The 21329-nt window shown below is 47.6% G+C and overlaps 1 protein-coding gene and 1 long non-coding RNA gene across 4 annotated transcripts; one reads left to right on the plus strand and one right to left on the minus strand.

Moving 5' to 3' along the window:
* Positions 1-955: 955 nt before the first annotated feature.
* On the plus strand, positions 956-12171 carry RAB33A (RAB33A, member RAS oncogene family). The gene is made up of 2 exons (XM_049644281.1): positions 956-1939; positions 11633-12171. The coding sequence occupies exons 1-2, from the start codon at positions 1682-1684 to the stop codon at positions 12086-12088; spliced, it is 714 nt and encodes a 237-aa protein (XP_049500238.1). The 5' UTR covers positions 956-1681; the 3' UTR covers positions 12089-12171.
* On the minus strand, positions 5319-17952 carry LOC125931972 (uncharacterized). Of its 3 annotated transcripts, XR_007460515.1 has the most exons (5): positions 17812-17952; positions 14181-14329; positions 8680-8878; positions 7713-7790; positions 5319-6215 (listed from the first exon to the last, which is right to left on the minus strand). It is a non-coding gene; the product is annotated as an uncharacterized LOC125931972 (long non-coding RNA). The 3 variants fall into 3 exon arrangements; XR_007460514.1 differs by lacking the exon at positions 17812-17952 and having other exon boundaries at positions 8680-8826; positions 14181-14598; XR_007460513.1 differs by lacking the exon at positions 17812-17952 and having other exon boundaries at positions 14181-14598.
* Positions 17953-21329: the final 3377 nt, after the last annotated feature.

A 21329-nucleotide genomic window follows, 5' to 3' on the forward strand; every position in this document is an offset into this window, starting at 1 on the left:
TTTGTCTCTTCTGCAGCTCAGCCTCACACACAAATAAGATGGCAGCTCTTGTGTGCTGCTGGTATCCCTGACTTTGAAGGCATTAGTAAATAACTCATATGTCAGTGCAATCGACATATGTCAAAATTGCCTTAGCCTATGAAATGTGTGAGAGGAGGGAGAAAGTTTTAAAAGCAAACAAAATGGGTGCATTTTATTGTATGTAAGTTGTACCTCAGTAAAATTGGTTTCAAACAAGCAAATTCTGAACCTGGAAATCACTCTTGGGAGACGGAATATAGGTCTCCACCAAGATGTGTGATGCTTAGTAAGCTTTGGGAAGCTGCCCCCTAATACCGTAAGAAAGTTCTGTTCATTTATCATCTTCCAAGCATAATCTAGACTTCGGGCAAAGTAGACCCAACCACTTTGTTCTACATTCAGTTGCAGAGGGGTGAACCCTCCTTGGGGTTTCCAATTCCTTTTGAAACTGCACCATTCTGGAAGGACTTATGATTTTATGGACATTATTTCAGATGGAAGACACTGTAAGGTTTATGCTATGTCCCAAGATCCCTCCTCCTGGGTCTGTAAGGGTTAGTCCAAGAAACAAGGTTCCCTTTTGCTGGAGCTGCCACCACTAGCTTCCCCCCTTCTCCTACCCTGTATGGCCCTCTCCGGCGGCGGGCCTTCCCCATTGGCCAGCCAAACACAACCGACCGCGACAGCCAATGGAAGCCGCTCTCCTGAACATTCAGAGGATGGGTGCTCATGGTGTGATGAAGGGAGGTTGGCGCCTGGCACGGGCCACCACCCCCCCCTACATCTGGCAAGTCGGTGACAGAAACAGTAACTCCCCCTACACACGCACACCCCGCGCCCCCGGCTCCCTCCTGTCAGCTGCGCCGGCCCCCACAACCCAAGGCGTGTCTTGGCAGCACCCTCCCCGGCTCCTCGGGGCGCGCGAGTGCACCTGCTTACTCAAAAAGAGCATCTCTTTATCCCCAGGCTTGGGAGGGAGCCGAGGAGGCGTGCTCAGGAGGTGAAAGAGGTGTCTCTGCCCCTCCCCGCCCCCCTCCGGGTACTGTTGCTCCGAGGCCGAAGTGCTCCCGAGAAGCCTTAGGGTGCAGCTGTCTTTGTCCTCCCCAGCTGTGCCCCCTGCCCACCGACCCCGCGCGCTCTGAGAACGCGGGGGTGGGGAGCCCGCAACCTATAAAATCAATGGGGGCGAGGAGAACGGAAGACCTTCCCCGGTCGGTGTGCGCCGCTCTCCACATCCCCTCCCTTTCCTCAGGCTTCCGCCCTCCGGTGTGTCCCAGGGGTCCAGGCAGGGGAGGGCCTAGGCGGCGGCCGCCTGGAGAGCGCCGTGGGGCCGCCCGCGCGAGCGTCTGGTCCGGGGCACGGGCAGGAGGAGGAGGCTCGCGGCCGGCCCCTTCCGTCTCTCGCGCACTCGCCGGCTTTTGTGCCGGTGCCTCGGAGCTGCAAGGAGGGTGCGCTGGCGGAGGAGGGGGGCCTGGGGTGAGAGGCACCCCCTTCACGCGCGCGCGCACACGCCGCCGGCGCACGCACACACGCGCGGACATACACTTACAGACACGCACACACACACACAAAGCTCGCTCGCCTCGAGCGCACTAACGTGCCCGCTCTCTTTGTGTGGAGCCCTCGAGCGGGGTTGGGGCCCCGGTCCGGTCCGGGGGAGATGGCGCAGCCCATCCTGGGCCATGAGGGCCTGCAGCCCACCTCGGCCGCGGGCCTGGCGTCCCTGGAGCTCGACTCTTCGCTGGACCAGTACGTGCAGATTCGCATCTTCAAAATCATCGTGATTGGGGACTCCAACGTGGGCAAGACCTGCCTGACCTTCCGCTTCTGCGGGGGGACCTTCCCGGACAAGACTGAGGCCACCATTGGCGTGGACTTCAGGGAGAAGACCGTGGAAATCGAGGGCGAGAAGATCAAGGTGATCCAGACGGTCAGGTCCGGGAAGGGAGGGACCTGGGAGGGGGCCTCGCCTGAGGCATCGCTCTAGTGGTTGTAAACGTCCAGCGCATGGCCGTGTCGCCGCGTGCCGAGCCGAAGACCCTCGGCACCTCCTCATTCCCTTTCGTTTCTCTAAGTGGCATGGTCCCCACCTCACCCGTTTTGTTAGGGCTGGTGGGAGTGGTTGCACTCCTGCCCTTTGCCCATGCCTGCCACCTGCCATAGGAAAAGCATGTTTGATCCCATCCTTGACCCTGAGCCGTGAGCAGTGGCACCTGTGGGCAGAGGGAGGTATAAGGCTAAGGCATCTCTTGGTCCCAGTCTGTGGGATGGATCCCAAAGCACTTTGAACATCCTGAGGTCTCTTCTACTTCTTGGGTGCTGGTGGGCTGCAAAAACCCACTTTGGCTAAGCCCAGAGGCATTAGAGAGGGGGAAAACATGGAAATCCACAGTGAATGAAAACCCCTTTATTTTAAACTACAGTTTATGGTTAGGATCAGGACTGAGGTGGAACAGGGGTGAAGTGGGGTGGTTCCGGCACAAAGCCATGAGCCCTTTTAAAGCAATTGAGGCAGGGTCACCCGCCAGCCCTTCATAACAAACTTGTTCTTTTGGAACAGTCTCCTCTCAAATGGTATCTTGTTTATTTGTCTGGGATACCTAATGAATGAACTACCTCATTACTCATTCTGTTGGTATTGTCTTCAGCAGGCCCTTGTAAAAATGCAGAGCAACTTATCTGAGGGCCAAGGAAAGTGTCTTGCTCCTCCCCACCCCCACCCCCATTAGCTTATTTATCAAATTGGCTAAGTACAGATATTCTCATCTGACCATTTGTGCTCACGCTGGTTCAGAAAAGGTAGAAACTCGACAGGACAGATACATTTCTAGGTGCAGAGGGAGGACATGGCAAGGGCAGCTTCATGTGTCAGGGGATTAGAGGGGGCAGGATTATGGGCAGGAATGCACCTCAAAAGGCCCTGGGCACTAAATACCAACTCTACTGGATCCACAGCTGGGTTTTACTTGAGCCTATGGTCTGACGCTGGCTGTTGGGTGGAGGTCAATTTCCCTCTTGCTGGTCAGGGGCCCAAATGACCCCAAGGTGCCTCTTCTGAGTGATGTGGAGAGAAGGGCTGAGTAACGGGGGAGAATGATGAAACACTAAACTGTGCACAACTCCAGATTCCTTGATTATTAAAATGAATGTGTTTTAAAATGGCTTCGGAAACTGGGCCAAGGCACTGGATGTCAGGAAGATGGGCAGCTAGGTACTGGTAAGGGAGAGCTCTGGAGAGCAACTGAGCCCCAGGGTCAGGAAGATGGGGCACTGTTTTGAAATAGAGACCTTGTTTGTCCCTTGCATTTTGGGGGGAATTGCTACATTTCCTTTTTAAAGTCAAAGTAGCTGTCTGTATCTTTTTCTAGGGCTCGTATATTGATGTTTGCTTGGTTAGGACGTTCTCTAGTGTGTCTAACTTCTTTAATGTAAGGTTGTAAGATTCTGGAATTTCTGGGCGCCAGGGTGGCTTAATCAGTTGGGTGTCTGACTTTGGTTCAGGTCATGATCTTGCAGTTCGTGGGTTTGAGCCCCATGTCAGGCTCTGTGCTGACAGCTCAGAGCCTGGAGCCTGCTTCAGATTCTGTGTCCCTCTCTCTCTTTGCCCCTCTCCTGCTTGAGTTCTCTCTCAAAAATAAATAAACATTAAAAAAAACTAAAAAAAAAGATTTTGGAATTTCTGAAACATGGCTTTTTATTTTATTATTTTCATTTTTTAAAAAAATGTGTATTTATTTTTGAGAGAGAGGGAGAGGGAGGGACAGAGAGAGAGCGGGACAGAGGATCCGAAGTGGGCTGTGTGCTGACACCAGTGAGCCTGGTGTGGGGCTCAAACCCACCCACAAACCGCAAGATCATGACTTGAGCCGAAGTTGGACGCTCAACCAACTGAGCCACACAGGCACCCCTATTTTTTTTAAAGTTTATTTATTTTGAGATACAGAGAGAGAGAGGGAGGGAGGGAGGGAGGGAGGGAGAGAGAGAGAGAGAGAGAGAGAGAGAAGTGGGGGAGGGGCAGAGAGAGAAAATCCCAAGCAGGCTCCATACCGTCAGCAGATACCAATGTGGGGCTCAAACTCATGAACCCATGAGATCATGGCCTGAGCTGAAGTCAGGCGCTTAACCAACTGAGCCACCCAGGCGCGCCCTGAAACATGCCTTTTTATATCTAAAGTAGAAATATACTTATGGATGTGTTCTTAAACCCTCAAAGACCTTAAAATTTAATGTTATTGCTTGCTTAAAATCAAGTGTCACATTGAGCCAAAGAATTCTCTGGATTTAAAAGAGGGAGAATAAGTCCACCTGAAATTCAGATGGAGGAGAAAGAAAGTGTTTAGGAGTTTGGGGCAGGAGGAAGGAGAGAGAACAGGAGGAGAGGAGAGGAGAAAGCCAGAAGTGGGAAAAGGGAGGTGAAAACAAGTAGAAGAGGGTCACTGCCCAATGGCCTTGGGGACATTTTTAAAAGACTCCTTCCTTCCTAACAACCAAGTACTTAGCTAAACTGGAGTTTACAGTCTTTGCCAAAGATTCCAGACTTTTTCCCAGAGGGCAGAGCCTGTGACAGTGTGACTCACTAGAAACAGAGCTCAGCACAACACCATGTGCCGATAAGTGCTTAATACAGGCTTTTTTGGGAAGATGATATTTTTGAGAGGGCAAAGCCTTGTGACACTGTTCATAGAGGAGCCCTCTGAGTGCAGATTCCGAAGGAGCCCAGGGTGGGGTGTGGGAGTGGGGAGATAGTGACCCTGCCTCTTGTAGAGCTGCTGCAACTTCAGGGCCAAAGGTAGCAGGCGAGACCAGCATGTCTGTGGGAAGATGCCAGAGCAAGGCAGCTAGCACATGATCTAGATGGGAGGAGATTTTGCCCCACACTCCGGCTGGCCTGGAGTTTTTCAAGGAGCAAATGCCAAATCCATGCTAGGAGGTGACTGCCAAAGGCTTCTCCCTTTAGGGGAGGGAGAGAAGTCCAATGTGACAGGCTGAAGTGGCCCCAGGCCACAGCCAGCAATAGAAGGCCGTCAGGCAACAAATGCCAGCCTCACAGGAGGATGGCAGAGAGGTCTCTGCAAACTCTTCTCTCAGTCCAGGGGTAGGGTGTGGCCTCTCCTGGGCAGCCTCCCTGTGTCCCAAGGTAGCACATACATCAACCCCTGCAGGGGGGGTGACTGAGTTCTCAAATTTAGGGCTACTCTCTTAATTACAAGGGCCATCTCTAGGGCTTCGAAGCCCCATTTGGTGTTTCCAATCAATGTGTCCCACCCCCTCCCCATCACAGCATTTATAATCCAGTGTTTCCTGGTTCACATGAACATCAAGAAAAGCTTCCAATGAGTAGGCAATAATAATAATAATAACAACAACAACAACAACAACTTCTACATTTTGACTAAACCAAGAGCCTGGGTTAGGTGCTTTACAGGCACTATCTTATCTGATCTTCACAGCAGCCCTATGCAATTTGGACTATTATTATCATTCCTATTCAATAGATAAGGAGACCAAAGTTAGAGAGATTAAATAACTTGCCCAGAGGCGCATGGATCTGAGCTTCAGTCTTTGAGCCTTGAGCCCAACCACTTGTCTCTCTCACTATCCTGAGTTCTCTGTGACAGGGTCAGAACTTCAATGTGGATTCAAAGCCCAAGCTGTTTAACACCACTCTCTGCTCTAGGGGGCAATTTCTAGCCTGGGGGGTGGGGAGGTGGGGAGTGTGCTCAGCGGGAGATGGCAGGCTGGACAGCTGGCCTTGTGGTCTCTTCTAGGCCAAGGGTCCAGGGTTAGAGCCCTGGAACTTAGGAGCCTGCAAGATGTCTCCTTCAACTGCACCCCAGACACTGAGCTGAGTACCTAGGTTTTACTTTTTGCATCTTGACTGTCTCCCTTTGGATGTGAGAACCCGAGAATGTTCAGAGATGGAAGAGACCTTAAAGATCTCTAATCCAATGTGCTCATTTAACAGATAGGAAACCGAGGCTTGGAGAGGGAAAGTGACAAGATCACACAGGGACAGGCCTTCCACTCAGGTTTCCCAATTCCCTTGTGGGTGCTCTTCCCTAGCAATTTGGGCTGGTCCCATGGTGCACCCAACCCACGCAGTTACCTGTGACAGGGATACAGAGGGGCGTCATATGGGAAAGCTGACGGCCCTTCATGACATCAGCCTAGGAAGTGTGGAGGCCTTCTTGATCCTAAAGGAAGGGTGGAGCTTTCCTTAATGACATGATGTGTCCATCTCCTACAGGTTTAGCTAAATCATATTAAGCCTGCCTCAGTCTAAAAGCACTGGAAAGTGCCAAATAGGAGTGTGTGAGGGGTGGGATGAGGGAGGTAAGAGAGGAGAGGCTCAGAACTAATTTTTGAGCCATTCTTTGTAAATTCTCATGGAAGCACCCCTGCTCCTGTCTCGTTTAGCTCCCCCAACAGCTGGTACCCCTCTGCCCCAGCCCTCCCGACCAGGCAAACTGCAGGTCAGCTGCGTCTGTGGGCAGGTGTCACCCAGGACTGTGGACTCTCTTCCTCTGCTGAGCACTTGGACAGACACCTTCCTGTGTTATATTACTGAGGGGACAGAGGCTGAGCTCAGTGTTCCCTCAGAAGCTGCCTGCAGTCAGAATGACATCATGTCTTCCTTAGGGCTTCTGAACTTCCATCTTATGCCAGTTCACTTAATGGCTAATTATCCATCAGTGTGTGTTTCTCTGCCTGCCTTGCTGCCTCTCTTTCTGTGTGTGAGTTTCTCTTTGTCTCTGTCCTCCTTTGCCATTCTCTGTGTCAGCCTTGTGTGTGACTGTGTGTGTATCTTAGGTGCAGATGGGACAGTCCAGCTAAATGAAAAAAGATTTGTTTTCGACTTTTCCCATCATCCACTTGGGCATCCTCCAAAGGTTACAGATGTATCTGTCTCCCTTTTTCTACTTCTACCCTCCCCCGCCGACCTCCAACAAAAGGACATTCACTCCTCATCTATAGAAAGATGCCAGATATGTTCCAGAGGGAAAAGAAATACCCGTGTGAGCTAGGAGCACGTGCAGGGGTGGGGGACTTGCTGAAGCTTGCTCAGGCAGCGGCAGCCCCAGGATAATGGTTTAAAAGCCTAGATTTCTCTTCGGCAGCTCTCCACACTGTGCCCCTGGAGCCTCCTCCAACACCCCTGTCACTCTGGGCCTGCCCCCAGCCGCCTGTGGCACGTTGCTGGCATTGCTTTCTTTCCCCCTCCCCACTGACTGCCTTGGCCTTGGCTCCATGCCATCATCAAGAAGCCAGGCTTTCTGTGCTTTCCAGGAGGAGAACCAGTGCATCCAGGGAACAGTGCTACCAGGACAGCCGATGGGCCCTCTGAGACAATGGCAACAGCCAGCACTTACAGAGTACTTCTATTTTGCAAAAGCTCTTTCTCGTGTGTTAATCTGCCTCGTCATTTACTCTGCTACTAAGTAGAGGAGCTGGAACCCAGGTCTCTCAATGCCATGCTTACTGCTGCTGCATCTCTGATAGCACCCGCTCAATTAGCTGTTGGACCAGACTTGATGGTGGAAGTTTGGGGCCAGGGAGGAAGGGAGAGTACGTATTAGGCGCTGTGTCCTGTACTCATGAGGAATGCTAATCCTCACAGCATCCCCACGGAGATGGCTGAGGTTATCTTTAGCTTCCAGGGGAGGACACTGAAGACAGAGTAAGTAACTCACCTAAGAGCACTTGATTAGTACATGATCCTGTTGAGGTCTGCACCCAGGTTGGTTGACTCCACGATGCCCTCACTAGCCCTGGGAGAGAAAAGAGGATCTGGGGAGCATGTATGTGGCTAGGAATCAGCCAGCACACCTGGCTACCGTGTGGATGCGGTGCCCACAGAAAGGGAAGAATGGATGAGAGGAGTGCCAGCTGGAAAGCGGGAGGAGATGCTTTCGCTGTCTGGCAGGGATCAGGGGTTTGTGAGGATGCTAAGAACAGGGACACCAAACTCCCAAACAGAATGAGGTCATTTGTGTGCAGTGAACTGACTGCTGCGCTCTCCCTTTGTGATGGCTCTGAGGCCACACCATCCATTCTGACTTTGTGCTATGAGCAGCCTGCTTCCGGACTCACCGCTTGCCATTGATGGGGGTGCAAAGAACTTAGAGTGGGGTTTATAAAAAGCTGCAATGGGAGCAGTGCTACACTTTAAATTCTGAGCCTCCAAATAAAAGCTTCAAGGCTCCCCGTGGCACTGGAAAGGCAAGGAGGTCTACAGCAGGAAGGATCCTCCCCGCAGCTCTGGCAGTTTGGATGGTGTATACAATTCTGAAGGCAAAGAAAAGCCAAACAGCCAACCCACTCAGCCCCAAACACCTCACACACTCCCACCCGTGTTCCTGCTGGTGGCAGGTATTTTTAGAGTTCTGAGCTCATGGTGTTAAAGCATCTGCCACATGCCTGAGGGCTGGTAGGGATTCAGCCTTACTCAGAGGCAAGAGTTAGGACTAGTGGAGGGTGGAGGTGGGGATCAGGAGCCAAGTGGTAATGATATTCTTGTGCTATACCTGCTCTCTTCCCATTGACCTCCATACCTTTCCTGGCCTGCTCTTTCTTTCTGCTCAGAGCACTGGAGAGGTGGAAAAGTGAAAATCTTTTCTCTCTCTGCTTTCAGAAGCAAATCAGTGTTCAAGGACTTACATTTTCTGTGTAACCAAAGTCGATTGTTCTTTCTGAAATTGCCTTGGGAGATACGTAGGATGCCAGACTGTAGTTTTGGTGGCTCAATCCTGCCTTTTGATGATGATGATGATGACGATGACGACGACGACCATGGTGACAAGTGATCTGATGCAGAAAAAGGCTGCTTACAAGTTTGGCTGGAGAAATGTCAAGAGCACTGATGAAACAAGTAGACAACAAATAATATATTCTAAATGGTGTGGTACAGACTCAAAGTACAATAGAAAGTTAGAAGAACAGAGAATTGAAGAGAAGGTGGAGAAGAATGGAGTTTTAGGAAGAATGTGGGCATGAGCCGAACCTTGAAGGATGGGTGAGATTTGGAGAGGGCAACAAGGGGGCGACCTGTTCTGCTGGGGAAGGACGGACTAGCAGGACCAAAGGTACAGAGGAGGGAACGAACCGGGTATAACTGAGTAGTTTGAAACCAGGCTGGGCCGGGCCGAATGATGTCAGACAACTTTTCCATTTGAGGCCACATGCAGAAGAGGGCTGTCATAATTTCCTAAAGAGGAGGGTGTCACGCTGATACAAGCAGGGATTTAGGAAGCCTAGTTTGAAAGCAGCATGCAGGAAGCACTGGAGTGGAGACATCAAGAATCCAAAAGACTTTGCTGTAGTCCAGGAGTGAGGAAAGGAGGGTCTGGCCTAGGGACATGAAAATCAAAACAGAAGGAGTGAATTTGACAGTTGTGCCAAAGGAACGTGGCAGTCATGTCAATAGAGGAGATGAAGGAGAGCCTAGACAATGAAAATTGATGTTCAGAATGATGATGACTCTGGGGCCCTGTAAGATCTTCACTCAGCAAAGAGATTCAATTATATTTACCAGATTATACTTATTGACTGCTAACTGCAAATAAAGGCTATACTTGGTTTTAAGAGCCATAGTAGTCAATTAGTGACCATAATCAAATTTTCTTTGATAACTGAGAATTGCATAGGGCCTTGGGCCATCATTCTGAGAATAAATTTCTCTTGTCCAAGACTTTGGATGTATAAAGGGAAATAGATGGGGTGATTGTGTGTCTTCTACTCCAGAGTATCCCTTGGGAATTGTGTCTTTGTATGTGTTACTGATAATCAGCATTTTTTCCTTCATAATTTGGCCTTTATCCCAAAAGCTGAGATGCAGAAGAAAAATCCAGTGAGCTAAATTGCCTTTTTCACATCAAAGAAGTGAACTTAGAATAAATGGAGCTAAAAGGTGAGATTTTTTTTTTTTTGAGAGAGAGAGGGAGCTAGAGAGCAGGGGAGGGGCAGAGAGAGAGGGGGACAGAGGATCTGAAGTGGGCCCCTGCTGACAGCAGCAAGCTGGATGTGGGGCTCGAACTCAAGATCTATGAGATCATGACCCAAGCTGAAGTTGGACGCTCAACCGACTGAGCCACCCAGGTGCCCCTAAAAGGTGAGATTTTAACACTTTGTTTTATTTAAAAAGTCATGTAAAGGGCACCTGGATGGCTTAGTCAGTTGAGCGTCTGACTTTGGCTCAGGTCATGATCTCACAGTTCGTGAGTTCGACCCAGGCATTGGGCTCGCTACTGTCAGTGCAGAGCCTGCTTCAGATCCCCTGTCCCCCTCTCTTTTAAAAATAATAAACAAACATTTAAAAAATCATTTGTCTAAAAAAATTAAAAAAAATTAAAAGTCAGGTAAAAATACAAGACAAAGTGTTTAGAAAATTTGGAATATACCAAAAAAAAAAAAAAAAAGGAAATAAATAACACCTATAGTCCCACTGCACATAAATACCATTAATTTCCTGGTGTGTACACTTCCAGTTTCTCCTAGGTATATGTCTATTTTTTTAAGTTTATTTATTTTGAGAGACAGAGAGAGGGAGGGAGGATGCGTGTGTGCACATGAGTGGGGGAGGGGCAGAGAGCAAGGGAGAGAGAGGGAATCCCAAACAGGCTCCACACTGTCAGCACAGAGCCCGACACAGGGCTCGAACTAATGAACAATGAGATCATGACCTGAACCGAGATCAAGATTTGGACCCTTGACCGACTGAGCCATCCAGGCACCCCGGCATATGTCTATTTTTAATATTAAAAATATTAAGGCCATAGCATATAAAAAATTTTGTATACTGCTTTTTTCACTTCCTGATATTTTATGAGAATTTCGTCCACCATTTATTCTTTGAAAACATTATTTTTAATGGCTGTATAATAGCCCACTGTATAGATATGTACATACACTTTTGCTATTCTTAGTGATCATTTAGGTTGTTTCCTGTTTTTAAAAAAGTATAAACACTGCTATTAAGATCCTTGTACAGGGGGAGCCTGGGTGGCTCAGTCAGTTCAACATCCAACTCTTGATTTCAGCTCAGGTCATGATCTCGCGGTTTGTGGGTTTGAGCCCCATATCAGTCTCCACATTGACAGTGCAGAGCCTGCTTGAGATTCTCCCTTTCTCTCTCTCTCTCTCTCTGCCTCAACTCCATTCGTGTGTGTGCACGCTCTCTCTCTCAAAATAAATACACTTTTAAAAAATTAAAAAAAAATCTTTGTACAGAAATTTGACCACATCTCTGCTACTTTGTATGGATTTCTGGAAGTGATATTATAGGCCTGAAGAGTTTTGAACATTTTCAAGGTTCTTGATAATATTGCCAAATACTCCTCCAGAAAAGGTGACCAATTTACATCCCAGTTTTTCAACTAAAAGCCTTAAGATTTTTTGACTCAAGATTTTCAACTCAAATTTTTGAGAAAAATGTTAAAACCTGGAAAGAAACTTCTTTGTATACTTCGAAAAGTCCATTCTGCCAGTCTTTCAAAGAACCCCTTACTGTGTCAGGGCTTTTCACCTCATTTTTATAAGATCACAGAACCATATTTTCTCCTATCCATTCATGTTTCCTTTTCTGACTCCAGATATGGGTTTTTGTATCTTCCAGGTTCAAGTATGGGACACAGCAGGTCAGGAACGCTTCCGCAAAAGCATGGTCGAGCATTACTACCGCAATGTGCACGCAGTGGTCTTCGTCTATGACGTCACCAAGATGACATCCTTCACCAACCTCAAAATGTGGATCCAAGAATGCAACGGGCATGCTGTGCCCCCACTAGTCCCCAAAGTGCTTGTGGGCAACAAGTGTGACTTGAGGGAACAGATCCAGGTGCCCTCCAACTTAGCCCTGAAATTTGCTGATGCCCACAACATGCTCTTGTTTGAGACTTCGGCCAAGGACCCCAAAGAGAGCCAGAACGTGGAGTCAATTTTCATGTGCCTGGCTTGCCGATTAAAGGCTCAGAAATCCCTGCTCTATCGTGATGCTGAGAGGCAGCAGGGGAAGGTGCAGAAACTGGAGTCCCCACAGGAAGCTAACAGCAAAGCTTCCTGTCCTTGTTGAAACCAAATGGTGTAAATACAAGATCAATTATTACTGGAGTTTTTTCTTTCCCTTTTTTTCCTGTGCCTGCAAAAATGCTGACATCTGCTTGTTTCCATACAAATTGATATTAAAATAAAATTTGTATAGATTATCACACGCCTTGATGTCTTGCTTTCCACCAAGAAGACATTTCTGATTGTGAGGAGTAGAAGAGGCAGCTCGCCCTACTAGAACGATAATGCTTTGCCAAGGCACACTCCCTACTAGACTTCTATGCCACCTGAATCATTTGAGTCACTTCTTCAGGACTAATTCATTCTGTCACTCAGTGTCATCAGTGGGCAGAAACACCCAGAGAGGGTGGGATATAGACCAGATATGTGGAAGGATAGAGAAGTCTTGAAAGGAGATGCTAACTTATAAATATTTCCTAGGTTCCCTGGATGTTGAGAGTAGGCTGCTCTCTCCTCATTTCCCAAAGTTTAAAAATAAAAAGTATAGGTTGCCCAAGGGGCCCAGTTGCTTCCAAAATAGTTAAATCCTGCCTCCCATTTTTTTTTTTTTTTACCAATCAGTCTGTGACAGCCAGAGTGGTATTTTCCCCCTACCCTTTCTTGAAGAGGGCAGGGCTCAAGCTAACAAATACCTGTTATGCCCCCAGATCCTTGCTAGGTGCTATGGAGGAAACATAACAAGGGGAGGATTTGTCCCCTGTTTCCAAAGACGCTCTGATCTGGTTGTGGAAACAATGTCCATACTGAAACTACTTGAGAACAAAAATTAAACAATATCACCAAGTTTGAGGCTGTGCTATGGGAATTGAGAGCATTATGTACTCAACGATAGGGAGGAGCCACTGAAAAATAACTTATTTTGTATGTTGAATAAAGTGTTCCATCTGGTTTGGTGGCGGGGGGGGGGGGGGGGGGGGGGGGGGGGGGGCGGGGGGGAGTGGCCAAAGTAGGGAGGCAGGAATGACCTTGGGGGTTGAATGAAAGGACAAAAGCTGAGCAGCCCTAGTGGGGGAGCTGAGGATAGGGAGGCCTACAAAAAGAGGCAGGACAGTTTGTTGCTCTTTGAGGCAGTGGGAGTTTTTGTGGTTTTCCAGCAGGAATCCTGTAGGTATTTGTTAAATGTCTGGTCCTATGGATGTGAGAGTCCCTTGTCCAATTGTTAAAGTAATTAAGAGTGGCTATAAAGGCATAGCTATAACAGCCTCAAAAAGATTTATTTCAGGAGTACTCTTTTTTTTAAATGTTTATTTCTGAGACAGAGAGAGACAGAGCATGAGTGGGGAAGGGGCAGAGAGAGAGGGAGACACAGAATCAGAAGGAGGCTCCAGGCTCTGAGCTGTCAGCACAGAGCCCGACGCGGGGCTTGAACTTATGGACTGTGAGATCATGACCTGAGCCGAAGTCGGTCACTCAACTGACTGAGCCACCCAGGAGCCCCAATTTTTTTTTAATGTTTATTTATTTCTGAGACAGAGAGAGACAGAGCATGAGTGGGGGAGGGGCAGAGAGCGAGGGAGACACAGAATCAGAAGCAGGTGTTTCAGGGGTACTCTTTAAGGCTGCTCTCTTGTCAGAAGCCCATGGGGAGAGGGTCCCAGGCAGACAACCCCTGAGCACTTTCCTCTGGTAGGTGAACCCAGGTCTGTCCTGTATCCTCCTCCCCACCCCCACCCCAGCAAAAGATCATACATACCAGAAGCACCTCCCACCCAAACAAATAGCCTATCTGGTCCTGCCTAGTTGTCCTTAGAGCCCTCTTCCTCCAGAACTGGCTAACTCCCCACCCCATCCCCATCCCACCCCCACCTGGCCTCAGGCTGAGTCCCAGTCACCGGTTTGGTTTTCATTACTTGACTTCTGCCTTGATCCATCATTGAAGCCTGCCTAGTACCCCAGTTAGGGCTAGGTGTTTTTTTTTTTTTTTTTTTTTTTTTACTAGTTGTCCCCACCTAACACCCTGCCCCTGAATCTCACCCAAGGGGCTAGGAGCCTGTTGTCTGTTGGCGAACTGCTTGCTGAACCCCCTGTTGCTATACTTCTCCCCAACTGACTTGGGCCTTGAGCCTTGTCTCAGACTTCAGATGCTGAGTCCTTACCCAGGACACGACCTGCTGTTGTGTGGTGTCTTTTGGCTCTTGACTTGGCTGCAGGGCTGGGCCATCTCTCAGTCGCTGCAGGTACACTTATCCATTCTGATGGTTACATTTCAGTCTGGGTCTTGGCCTGTCTTGTTCAGGGTCCTTCTCTGCCGTAACAGGGTCAAGATAACAACATTCTGAGTCCTCTAATCAGGATTTCCTCTTCTAGACCGGAATTGCCTCTGACACCTTTCAGTCATTCAACAAATATTTACTGACCATCTACTATGAGCCACTGTGCTAAGCCCTGGGGATAATGCAGGTGAACAATTTAAATCCTGCTCTCACAAAGGAGATAGACACTATTCAAGAAGTGAGATACATAATGAGAGAATTTGAGAGCAATAAGGACTCTCAGGGTCATAAAACAGGGTAAATGGATGGAAAGTGAGGGAGGTGGGGGGAGGGCAACATATTAGATACAGTGATCACAACAGGTATCTTTGAAGAGGTAACATTTGAGCTGAGACCCGAATGGAGAGGAGCAACCAGGTATGAGGTCAGAACGAGAACCCCAGGCTGAAGAAACAGCAAATGCCAAGGCCCTGAGGCAGAAGTGAGGTTGGTATGCTTGAGAAACAGAAAGGAGGCTAGTGGGAGCAAGGGAGAGCATGTGGGCGATGAGGTTGAGAAGTAGGTGAGGCCAGGTCTGTTGGGTTGGAGTTTTATTTAAGTGCAGTGGGAAGCGAGTGGAAGGTTTTATCATCACCTAGACTCAATAGCCTTTGGTAAGATTCAGCAGGCTTGCTGACCAGCAAGAGCGAAAAGCCTCTACTTTCCTTAGCTCTTCTGAGAGGAATAGACACCTTTCCTGGATGACTCCTGAATGTGGGCCTTAGGACTGTCATTTCCATACTGGCTGCCTCCCATCTTAAAAATCAGACTCTGAACTTCCCCAAGACTATCATCTTTTGGTCCTGCCAAGGCTCTGGTAATTTTGCTCTGAATAGAAGGTGCTCACCAATCCTACCTGCCTCTGTCCTCTGAGCCTCACCTGCATGATCCTGTCCTTTCCTGCAGTAATGACATTGTTCTCCCTCAGGTGCCTGGGAACAGCCAAGAAGTCCTGGGGCTTCCCACTGTGACCCCGGGAATCCTGAGAACCTCCAGGCTCCGCCCAGTCTCCTAGCCCTAGAGCTTGCTGCTAGCATCAGCAGGGTGGCACAATGGCACTCAAGCCTCCATCAGAAGGAGCAAAAGGATTTGGGAATGGGCTGATCCCAGAATGCCACCAGAGGAAGGGGACTAAGGAGGCCAGAGAATCATGACACCCTTGTTGCTGTTGAGGGTGGTGAGGAGCAGGGAGAATCAAGTGAAGTGAGGTGCTTCCAGGCCTCTCATGCAGTCTCACTATGTCTCTGGAATGATCCATGATAGCCAGTAGGTCTCCTCTACAGATCGTCTTCACTTTTCAGAGCTACACCCTTGAGTCTTCCCCTGTGTAACAGAGAGAGGACCCAGAGAAATAACTACCAACAGTTGAATGCCTATTATATGCCAGGCTCTGTGCTAACACACCACATTCCTTCACTAGCTCATTTAGTGCTCCTTCCCCGTGAGGTGCGGATAACAATTTCCATTTTACGTATATGAATATAGATGTACTGATTTAGTGACTTGTCCAATATAGTAAGTGGTGAGGCAAGATCTGTCTCACTTCAAGTCTGGGCTCTTTCTATGATATTATACTGTCATTCCAGCTAGTTCCAAGCTCCAGAACCTTTGCAGGGATTTCAGGTTCACTCTAGCCGGTCCCCCTGATCCATGGGGGTTTGGCAAGCAGGCCGTTCAATAATCAGGTGGCCAGCTTGGGACATTCCTCCTTGAATGGGATGCCCCTGGCCAGATTCTTCCAAGAAGCCCAAGTGGCTGACAGAAGTGTCAGCTCTGGGACAAAGGACCCCCTAAGATGTCCTTGCCCTAGACAATAAGCTGGGAACCACGCAGCCAGGTGGACTCTGCTGCTCAGCCTTTAGGGCTACAGGATTTTTCACTGGGCCCCCCAGAACTACCCATCCCCCAGCATCTGTGCATTTGCTCAGGCCCCCACATTCAGCCTGACGACTGGCTCTGGCCAAGTTCATGAGGCAGAGGACTATCTCAGCAGGATCCTTCAGTCAGACAGCCCAGGACCAGATCCTGCTCTGAGCACATCACTGAGAGCAGTGCCCGGGAGGGACACCTAGCCCAGAAGAGCTGGAGAAGCCCACCCCCCACGTGAAGCTGACTTCAGACCACCCTGACTACAGGGTGGGATGGAGGGCGTGGAGGTGTGTTGAGAGTTCCCTGGATAGCATGGCTCAGCTTCTCTAGCAACAATGGCAGATGCAGAAAGAGGTCAACGATTATTCTCTTGTAACCCCTGAGGGGACAGCGTTGCTGCCTTAACTTCTAGAGGCTCTTCTCCACTCACCATCCCTCATCCCCCCACTGGGAGAGGCCTTGCTCTCTGGAGGGCTGGCCCAGGCTCCACTGGTTTCAAGTATTTTTTTTTTTAATTTTTAAAGTTTTATTTATTTATTTTGAGAGAGAGAGAGAGGGAGCGAGAGAGCAACTGAACATGACCGGGGGGGGGCGGGGGGAAGGGCAGAGAGAGAGAATCCCAAGCAGGCTCCACACTGTCAGTGCAGAGCCTGGTATGGGGCTCGAGCTCATTAACTGCAAGATCATGACCTGAACCAAAATCAGGAGTTGGATGCTTAACCGACTGAGCCACCCAGGGGGCCCTCAAATCTTGTTTTGTCCACGACCCTAATGACTGGCAGTGGGGCAGTAGTACTGAGACAGGATCCCAGAAATTTCCCTAGATTACAGGCTTCCAAATGCTGGATCGTAGACAACTGCATGAAAACTGTCGGCAACGTGTTAAAATACAGATTTCCTGGGACACTAACGCCACTCTGATCTACTACATCTGGGAGCAGGGCTCAGGAATTTGTTGTTTCTTTAAAGTTTTATTTAATTAATTTATTTAGAGAGAGAGCATGGGGCAGGGACGGAGAGGGAGAGAGAGAATCCCAAGTAGGCTCCATGCTACATGGGGCTTGAACCCATGAATTGTGAGATCATGATCTGAGCCTAAATCAAGAGTTGCACGCTAAACTGACTGAGCCACCCAGGCACCCTGGAATTTGTATTTTTAAAATGTCTATAGTTGATTCTCATGTGCCTCCAGGCCTCCTCTCTCTGGCTCTCTCCCCCTCTCTGTGGTTAAGTGGGTATCCTCAGGCTTCCTGATGAACTCTAAAATCAGAAACTACTTTTCCCAAGCCAGAGCTTCACGGAACCCAGCCTGGTAAGGTGGATCCTTTCAGTGTCTTTTCTTAGGATAAATGAAAGTGTTTAAGTCATATCAAATGTCCTTGCACTGTTTGTCTGAAATTACTAGGCAAGTGCCTTTTAACCCTGAGAGACAACTGAAGAACTAATCCAGAGTATAAACACCTCTATGCTGTGAGGACCATGCTGGATGCAAGACACAGATTAATTCAGTAGAGAAACTGCATGTCTGCTGTGTGCCCTCTGCTGGTTAAAATGAATGAAGGTTGGAAAGTGTTTACCAGTAGGAGTTTTTCTGACTGGTACTGACCATTTCCTGGGTTGGAAGCCCATCTGAAGGAGCTAATCCTGGTCCCAGTCTCGGCACTTAGACACCTGAAACTAGAAGGGTTACTAATTAAAAAAAAAAAAGCTTTATGAAGGTATAATTCATATATATAAAACTGAGCTTATTTAATTTGTACAACTTAATGAGTTTGGACATAGGCATATGCCCATAAAATCATTACCATAATCAAGGTAATAAACATATCCATCACCTCCAAAAGTTTCTTTGTGCTTTTTTTGTGTGTGATTTTTTTTTGTTTAAGAACACTTAAAATTCATTAAGAGGGGAGAGCTCATGTTAAGCTTACTCTTCTAAGTAAGCTACCTCTACCAAATCACTGGGGTTCAACTCTCCTAAGGGAAATCTGTGAACCCTGGTAGGAACTACTAGCGTGGCAGCAGGGAGGGAGAGGAGACATTGAGAAGCAGCTCATCTGCCCAGGGAGAGAAGTTTTGAAGCTGGGTAGGTAAGGAGGCCTGAGAGCCTTAAGAGACACCATTGAGGGCACAAGGATGCTCTTCTACACCATGACACAGTCTTGAAATAGACTGGGAAACAGACCTCACTACCTGAGCTCTCCAGTTGGTACTTAATCCCTTCCCTAGTGACTAAGTATGTGACCCTTTGCATTTAATCTTAAAGTACTGGAGGAAGTGCCAGGTAAAAGCATAGGTAAGAAATCTGGCCTACCTGATCCTTACCCACCAATCCCAGGTGGAACTCTCAATGCTTCACATAAAGAGGATGGACCCCAGCTATTGTGGTCTCGCCTATCCTTCCAGGGAGATCATTAGATGGGAAGAATATCAGACCTAGCCTAGTTTCCAACCTCTATACCTCCAACTGAAATAACGACAATTATTAGTGGCAGCTGACATTGTTTACGATGCACTAAGTACTCTGTTATGTGCCTAACAGGAACTATCGTGTGTAATCCTCACAACCACCTCTGAGGCACAGAATGATCACAGTAGCTTGTTCAGGGTCACAATGCTGCCCAGTGTTAGAGCAGGGTATAGCCCAGGTCCGTCTAACTGCACAGCTAGAGCCACAATGCTAACTTCTCTTATTCTTCTCTACTTCTCGTAAGCCTGAGAGAAAGATGCGCTCCTGGGCCTGAGACTAAGGACTCCACCCCTGCTGCACTTACACCAAGTAATAGATGAAATGGGAGTGGATGCTAGGCACTGGGTCTTGAGCTGGTGAAATCGCTATTAGCTCAGGTATAGGCCCAGAACCTGGGGGCAGGGACTGAGTAGGCAGCCAGGGATCAAACTCTCCTCCTAGGAGGGAGGGCAGGATAGGGAGATGGAAAGTCTAGGAATGGGCTGGCTTTAACAATTGGAACTGTTTTTGTTTTTTTTTTTACATTAAAAATTTTTTTTGTTTACATTTTATTTATTTTTGAGAGAGAGAGAAAGAGCACAAGTGAGGGAGACGCAAAGGGAGAGGGAGACACAGAATCCGAAGCACGGTCCAGGCTCTGAGCTGTCAGTACAGAGCCCGACGTGGGGCTTGAACTCACAAACTGTGAGATCATGACCTGAGACGAAGTCGGACGCTTAACCGACTGAGCCACCCAGGAGCCCCTGGAACTGTTTTCAAAAGGGGTATTTTAGAAGAGCTTCTTTGCACCATTTGAGATGGGAAGAAATGACCTCTAAGATTCTTTCCAGTTTTCCATTCCAATGTACAGTGTGATCATGCATCAGGTTTTTTTCAAGGTCCACATGTATTTTAAGCCCCCTATGAAGACAATGCAGTTTTAGTCCTCTGAACAAGGATTGCTTATTTGTCTACAGATTGTAAGTCAGCGCTGGGGTGCTCGGGTGGCTCAGTCGGTTGAGCATTCGACTTCAGCTCAGGTGATGATGGCATAGTTCGTGGCTTTGAGCCCCACGTTGGGCTTTGCACTGACAGCCCGGGGCCTGCTTCAGATTCTGTCTCCTTTTCTCTACCCCTTCCCTGCTTGTGCGCACTCTGTCTCTCAAAAATAAACATTAAAAAATTAAAAAATAAAAAGAAGTCAGCTTTGAAATTGTGCTTGTTTTCATTAATGAAAATGCTCAGATTTGACTAAAACCAGGGCAGGGAGGATGATGTTTCCATAACAGGAACAAGTCAGTACTTTCTGATACCATTTGATTTTCAGAATGACAAGTGAACTCAGTTTGTTTATCTGTAAAATGGGATTGAAAATCATCTTTACAAGACTTTTTTGAAAGTTTAACTAAGATAACATATGTGAAATGTAGTTTATAGAAAAAATTCATATGTTATACTTATTCAATTTCCCTGATACAAAGGGCACAGGGAACAAATGAAAATGGAAGACATTCAGGTTTTTCCTGATCATTCAGTTTTGAAAATGAATCTGCACTGAATATATTCTGGTTTTAAATTATTCAGAACTGAGATAATTTGACCACAAAGCCACTTGAAAGTCACCAAAAGAACTAAATAAACTTTGAAAATCACTTCACACTGTGGTCTTTAGGACATTTGATCCAATCAATATCAGACAACTGATTAGCCTAATTTTCTAAGCTTAAGATATTTACTGATTCACTCAAGAATTCTTATGCTCTGAGGCTCCAAAGGTTTGCGAAACAGAATTACCTCATTCTATTGTCAACATTTTATCAAGAAAAGAAACTTGTACAACTTAAAATGTTCCTTCTATAATGAGTGTAGTCAGGTAGATATATTGGAGAATTGGAGAAGGGAGAAGATGATAAGGGGCAAACAGCAATTCCAAGATTGAGTGACAATATCCTTTACCTCTGAAAACAAGGGTACTTCTTTTTTTTAATGTTTGTATTTGACAGAGCACAAGTGGGGAAGGGGCAGAGAGGGGGACAGAGGACCCAGATTGGGCTCTGTGTTGACAGCAGCGAGTCCAATGTGCCACTTTACTGCTGGTATTTACAATTATACTTTTCCACAAAATTAATAGTATTGGATAAGTAGCTGAAATTCCTGGAAATGAATTCCTGGTTAACAATTACTTAAAAGTTTCCTGTAAGGAAAGGACTCTCTAAGCACAAAAGAAATGTTTTCCTCCACAGTAGACTGGATTCTATACTAGTTTTCAACAAGACAGTGTCATTTCATAGCCTTTAGACAGAACTACACTCATTTTCAATGTTAGAGAATTATACCACACGTAATTGAAGCACTGTGATAACACATCACCCACCCAGCAGTTTGGAGGAATGTATTACAAGACCTGGGCACTATAAGACAAAGTTACAGATAACCACAGTCCTGATGGATTGCCACTAAAACTGTCAATGAGAAGATTCCACTTACGAGCAGCTTCCAGGGTCTTCTCTCAGCAGTGGTAATAGCAGCAACAGCAATGAAAGCAGTAACAGCAGAAGCAGCAGCAGGAATAGCACTAACATTAGGGGTAGTAGTGTAAGCAGCAGCAGTTATTGAATGCCTACTTTTTGTCAAGACAGTGCCAGATCAGGGGCGCTTGGGTGGCTCAGTTGGTT

This window comes from Panthera uncia, chromosome X (assembly GCF_023721935.1).
Source record: "Panthera uncia isolate 11264 chromosome X, Puncia_PCG_1.0, whole genome shotgun sequence".
Classification (NCBI taxonomy): Eukaryota; Metazoa; Chordata; class Mammalia; order Carnivora; family Felidae; genus Panthera; species Panthera uncia.